This window comes from Zingiber officinale, chromosome 8B, assembly GCF_018446385.1.
Source record: "Zingiber officinale cultivar Zhangliang chromosome 8B, Zo_v1.1, whole genome shotgun sequence".
In the NCBI taxonomy this organism is placed as follows: domain Eukaryota; kingdom Viridiplantae; phylum Streptophyta; class Magnoliopsida; order Zingiberales; family Zingiberaceae; genus Zingiber; species Zingiber officinale.
Genome location: NC_056001.1, coordinates 9,860,359 through 9,867,057, shown reverse-complemented (window position 1 = coordinate 9,867,057; position 6,699 = coordinate 9,860,359). Strand labels below are relative to the sequence as shown.

At 42.5% G+C, this 6,699-nt stretch overlaps 1 protein-coding gene across 1 annotated transcript; it reads left to right on the top strand.

Moving 5' to 3' along the window:
- The first annotated feature begins 5,625 nt into the window (after window positions 1-5,625).
- On the top strand, window positions 5,626-6,212 carry LOC122013485 (octapeptide-repeat protein T2-like). The gene is made up of 2 exons (XM_042569764.1): window positions 5,626-5,655; window positions 5,775-6,212. The coding sequence occupies exons 1-2, from the start codon at window positions 5,626-5,628 to the stop codon at window positions 6,210-6,212; spliced, it is 468 nt and encodes a 155-aa protein (XP_042425698.1).
- Window positions 6,213-6,699: the final 487 nt, after the last annotated feature.

Here is a 6,699-nt window from a genome sequence, read left to right as displayed (position 1 = left end):
ATCGATCCATGGATCGATTCAGCACCCAATCGATCCATGGATCGATCGAGCTCGATAGTTGCTGAAATTCCATTTCAGTCAACGAAACCCCTAGAAAATTCTACAAAATCCAAAATTATGAAATTTCGTGTAGACATTGTTTAGGGCATATATTATCAAGGAAAAATAGTTTTCTATGAAAATACATCATATTTTCAAAGATTGACACAAACTTGAAAACTTACAAAAACTTTAGTGTTTTCTTCAAGTTTGTGTCTAACTATTCAATGGTGATTACTATCAAAAGATAGCATTCACCAAGGTTTTCCGAAAACATTTTAAAAACATTTTCAAAACCAATATCCCACCATATTCCTTGGGCTTAATGCACATGACTTGTACATTAGCTTTCCCAATGATGGGAAAACACATATCTATGTGTTTTGATGAAACTAAAACTCAAAAGAATGCACTAAATCAACATCTTGAGTTTTGTTCATCATCCTAACATCTCACTTGTATCTAATGTGCACTAAAACACATACAAGTCATCTTATAGGTCTTTGTGAGATGTAGAGATTTTGGTTTTTGCCCTAATCTAGGGATCATGCATATCTATCTAGGCATTTTGGAGATATTAGACACCCACCTAGGATGTCACTTGTTAGTAAGTGTTGTTAAATGCCTTTTGTCCTTAATTACAAGGAATTAAACTAATGCATGATAATGTTATGGCATACATCAAAAAGAAATAATTTTCAAAAGAAAATATCCTATAACTACATGATGTATGAATGTCATGACATGGTATTTTTGTATTTTTCATAATAAGTCATGAATGCAAAAGTAGACATGATGTCATGGCATATGATGGGCAAACAATCATGGCAAGATTTAGCATAAATAAAATATACCTAGATTAACTATCTAAGTATCCTTAAAACCTTAGCTAAACTTACAACTTAAACCTAGATTGCCCTTAAGTGCGTCAAGAAAACGCCAAAACCTAAATTGACATTTCTAATTCCCTTGATTAATTTATGCCAGTCGAAATTAAGCATATCCTCAAATGTTGGCATATTTCATTTTTCCACAAAAGTAGCACTTCAACATAAAGCTTCAATTTCCTTTAATTTTCTAAGAACATACCAAAATCCCAACTTGGTAGCTCTTATGAATTTCCCAATATGTGCCTTTTAAGATTAAAATCAAATTTTCACCACTAGGCACATTTTACTCTTTCAAGGAGTAAATAATAGTTCCATTTCATTTTCAAAGGTTAGCAAAACCTTGAAAATGCTCCTTGAGTGTCAATTTCCTCAAAGTTGGGTTAACTACCCTTCTAATTGGAGTTGACACTCTCTAACCCATTTATGGGATAGAGAAGATGCTCCTAGGAACCCAACACCTATTTGTGCTCCTTGGATGCTCTAGGTACTCACTAGGGATAACTTCCCTAGATACCTTCCTAGTGACCTTGTTGGGCTTCTTAGAAGCCTTGGTCACATTTTCTAGGTCAACCCTAGGGATTTCTTCCCTTGTGACCTTCTTTGTGACCTTCTTTGACTTCTTAGAAGTCTTAGTCACATTTGTTGCAAAAATACTCTTAGGGATGACTTCCCTAATATTTTTGACTTGACCACTAAACCTAGGGTTTGTTCCATAACTATATGGAACCCTATGATAACTAGGCACATCCTTCTTAGCCTTTGGTTTGTATCCCAAACCTCTATGGCTATTTGATGGCTTTGACTTTCCTAGCCCTAGGTTTTGCTCATTTTGCCCTTTTAGGATATTTTCCATCCTTTTTAGGGTCTTTTCCATTTTATCAAGTCTTGATCTCAAGACTTGATTTTCTATCATTAAATCCTTAGAATTTGGTTTTTCATTAAGTCCATGAGCATTTTGGTTTCTAGGCTTGTATCTAAAATCCTTAGAGTTATTGCCTAGACTTTTACCTACATTCCTAACCCTAGGAGTGATAGTCTTAGCATGTAGGGCCACATGCTTTTCCTTAAAGCCCTCATGCTTTCTATTCTTATGGTAAATTGCATTAAAATGATAAAAGTTAGACCTATCATGCTTTTTACCATAATGTAAAGGAGTAGGCTCAATAAATGTTACCTTCTTCTTTACCTTGGGCTCCCCCTTGACTAGTGCCTCCTTGAGCCTTGACCCTCTTCTTCCCCTTGGGGCATTGACTACGATAATGCCCCTTTTGATTGCAAGAGAAGCATATAATATGCTCCTTGCTCTTCTTTGTGTTGGGGATGGCCTCCTTGGGCTTCACCTTGCCCTTTTGTGCCACTTGGCCCTTCTTCTTGGCTAATTTAGGGCACTTGCTCTTGTAGTGCCCATGTTCCCTATATTCAAAGCATATAATATGATTTTTATTATTAATTGAAATATTTATACCTTTGCTTGTAGGGGTGACATCTTTTTCTTTGGATCCGGAGGTAGAAGCTTCCTCTTGATCGGACCTTGATTCTTCTCCATTTGATTTTTCTTGACTTGTGGAGGTAGAAGCTTCTTCCTCCTCTTCTTCTCTTGACCCGGATGTAGAAGCTTCTCCTTCTTCTTGATCCGGTGTCACCAAGGATTGCTCCCCCTCAATCCTAGAGGTGGAGGCTTCATCATCTTGAATATGAAACAAGGAGTATGCTCCCTCCTTGTTCCCTTCGTTGCATTCCCTTGAGGATGAAGCTTCTTGGATTTCCTCTTCTTCGGAGGTTGAGCATCTCTCAACCTCGGAATCCTCCTCTTGGTCTTGCTCCAAAGAGTCACCCTCTCTGGATTCTTCATGATCTTGTACAGTGGAGGGGATCTCTTCATGAAGCTTGGCCAATTTGCTCCATAGCTCCTTTGCATCTTCAAACTTTCCAATTTTGCAAAGGATGGTGCTTGGCAATAAATTGACCAAAAGCTTGGTCACTTTGTCATTTGCCTCGCACCTTTGGGCTTGCTCCAGGCTCCATTTGCTTTTCTTTAGTAGCTTGCCCTTGGAGTTTGTTGGAGCTTCGAAGCCTTCCATTAGAGCAAACCATTGCTCTATCTCCATCATAAGAAAGGTTTCGATTCTTGATTTCCAAGAATCGAAGCTTGTGGATGTGTATGGTGGAGCCACCCTTGTGTCAAATCCAAGTCCATCTTGGAATTGCATCTTGAAGTTGAGCTTGATAAAATCTTGAACTTGAAGAATTTGCTCCAACTTCTTCACCCTCTAGCTTTTCTTGATATGCTTGACCCTTCCGGCGATGATTCCGGTGAAGAGCGGCCTCGCTCTGATACCACTTGTTAGGACCAAAAGTAGCTAGAGGGGGGGTGAATAGCTTGTCGCGTTCGCTCGTTGCGCTTCGTTGCTTGGCGTTGCTTGTTTATTCTTGGATGTGCAGCGGAAAATACAGAAACAAACACAAAACGCTAACACTAGGATTTTACTTGGTATCCACCTCACAAGAGGTGACTAATCCAAGGATCCACACCAACGCACACACCCTCCACTATGAATAACACTCCTTTATGGTAACTACCAAAGGCGGAGAAGCCCTACAATACTCTCAATACAAGAAGAAGAAAGGGAAATACAAGTTAAGCAAAAGCTTACAAGATGTGCGAAAACCCTAACCCTAACTTCTTCCTCTTGCAATAGATCCGCCTCTTGACTTGGGCCTCCAAGAACCTTCAAGAACTGGCGATCACGTGCTTGTAGAGAGCCGTGGAGGAGCTGGAATGAATCGAGAAGAGCTCGTAAAAGGATTTTCTAAGACCACGCTCGCTGCGGCTTTAAACCGGTCGGATCCCGATCGATTCAAATGTTCCGAATCGATCGGGAGGCTGATTGATCCACGGATCGATCCGAGCGCCTCGTACTGAAGCGCTGGATCGATCCACGGATCGATCCGGCGCTTATCGCGCGAAGCAGCATCGTCCGGCGACTGATCATCAGCCTCGGATCGATCCACGGATCGATCCGAAGCTTTCCAGAAGAATGCGGATCGATCCACCGATCGATCAGAGCTCGGATCGATCCACGGATCGATCCAAGATTTTGCCCAAAACCAAGTCCCAAACCTCTAACCAACATCCGGTCAACCTTGACTGTTGGTACATCATGCCTCGCATCCGGTCACTCCCTTGACTGCCAGGGACTCCCCACCAAGTGTCCGGTCAATCCCTTTGACCCACTTGGACTTTTACTCGTCGTGCCAAGTATCCGGTCACTCCATTGACCTACTTGGACTTCCACCAGATGTCTGGTCAACCTTGACCCATCTGGACTTCCTTCCTTGCCAAGTATCCAGTCAATCCCTTTGACCTACTTGGACTTCCCAACACCAGATGTCCGATCATCCTTGATCCATCTGGATTTCCTTCCTTGCCTGGCTTCACTCACCAGGACTTTCACCTAGCTTCACTCACCAGGTTTTCTATCTGCCTAGCTTCACTCACTAGGACTTTCACCTGGCTTCACTCACCAGGATTTCCTTCTGCCTAGCTTCACTCACTAGGACTTTCACCTGGCTTCACTCACCAGGATTTCCTTCTGCCTAGCTTCACTCACTAGGACTTTCACCTGGCTTCACTCACCAGGATTTTCCTTCTGCCTAGCTTCACTCACTAGGACTTCCTTCTGCCTAACTTGCCAGTTAGGACTTCCCAGTCAAGTATCCAGTCAACCTTGACCTACTTGACTCTTCTTCAATCAATATCTTATTGTCAAACATCTAAACCCTAACCAAGACTCAGCTTGGTTAACCAGGTCACCCTTGACCTGAGGGATATTGCACCAACACAAAAGAAGGCATCGTCAAGACTTTGGCCGGGACACGGAGAAGAGTCGCCCAGGTATTTTCCATGGTAGCTTCTGTGGGGCTGCCCAGGATCTGGTCACGGACATGAGAATAATCTGTGGGCAGACCATCTAAAGCCAAAGACATAAAAAATTTCTTCTGATTTTCAAGCTCTCAATAGGATCAGCCGCAGGTGGGAGCAGTTCATTGAAGTCACAAAGAAGGCTAGAAACTGAACCCAGATAAGTTGACATTGAATCCTTAATTTGATTGGCGTTGAGGATAGTCATGAGATCTTCACAAACTTGATAGAGTCGCCGAGAGGTGTTTGTAAAGAGTTGTTAAGCTTGTGTCCAAACAGCCTTGCAGGTTTTGTGAGTACGGATGACATTCCTAAGAGATGAATGTATGGTGGCTCGGATAATACAACACAACTGAGCGTCAACCTTCTTCCACAGAGGACGATCGACGTCTTGAACATCTTCTTCAGTTTGAGTGAGATGTGTCTCATACCCCTGTCCAACAAGCCAAAGTTCAATGTGAGATGCCCAGGAGATATAATTTTTACCATCCAACTGCTCGGAAGAGAGGGGTGCAGTAATATGGTTGGTAAAGATTGAGGTATCTGGCTTTGGAGCGCCAGATGTAGCCATGAATAGAACTATGAACCAGACTGCGCTTGCTTCTTTCAGAAGTGCTTCTTCTGGCGTCAGGCTTGTTGGCTGCTTGAACTCTCAAATCGGAAACAACAACTGGAAGGGCAAGGGCTGCTTCAACTTAATCTAAAGCAAGGGCTGCTTCAACTTAATCTTAATCTAAGGGGTCCTTGGTTCCTTCCCCAATCCATTTCCATTCAATGAAAGAGGTACGGAAGCAAGACAGCAGGGTATGATAGCAGCTTTGTGTCAAGGAGTAAGAGGTGAAGGTTCTTGGCTGCTGATGACAGAGCAGAGCAGAAGGTTCTGTGCAACAGAAAACGGCAAGGTTCTTGGCTGATGATGACAGAGACACCGCTGGAGAAAGGCCGCGGCAGAAAGAGACGGCGCCGCTGGAGAACTCGCGCGGCAGAAAGAGACGGCGCTCGCTGCTGGAGAGAGGCCCGTCGCTGGAGGGCTGTCGCTGTTGGAGAATTTGTGCCAGAGAAAGGCGCGCGGCAGAAAGGCCGTCGCCGCTGGAGAACTCGTGCGGCGCTCGCTACTGGAGAACTCGCGCGGCAGAAAAAGAGACGACGCGCGACAGCGAGGGAGGAGGCGGCGCGAGGAAGGAGGAGGTGAATCAGAGACGGCGCGCGGCAGCGAGGAAGGAGGCGACGCGAGGAAGGAGGCGGCGCGAGAGAACAGGAATTCGGCACGGGGAAGAGAAAAAGAAATTAGGGTTTTGGCTCTGATGCCATGTTCAAAGCAAAACCTAAAATCTCGTGTTATTGGAACCCCACGAGTTTGACCTTTATATAGAAAAGAAGATATACACCAAAAGATTCAAATACCCTTTTACTTATTCTAACAGTCCCTTTTTCAACTAAAATATCACGTGCATTATTATCAAGATTATCCTAATTTCTTGGATCATATATATCAAGTGAAGAAATAAATTGGTCATCAATGTCAATATTCTCATTATCTACCCTATTTATAACATTTTCATGCTCACTCAAAATTTACTTTTCTTCATTAACATCGTGAATCTCATTACACTCATCTACATCATTCACAATCATAGTTGAATTTTGTGCATTTTCATGAGAACTTTTAATAAAGAATTTATTAATAGCACCTCTTTGTAATTCAGTCAATTGTTCTAGTTTTTTTTTTCTTTTCTCACATCCAGAAAGATGTTTTTTAGGCAACATATTGTAATGTACAAAACCACAACAATTACAAAAAAAATAATAGATAATTCAAATTATTTCACTAGTAAAGGAATAATAACA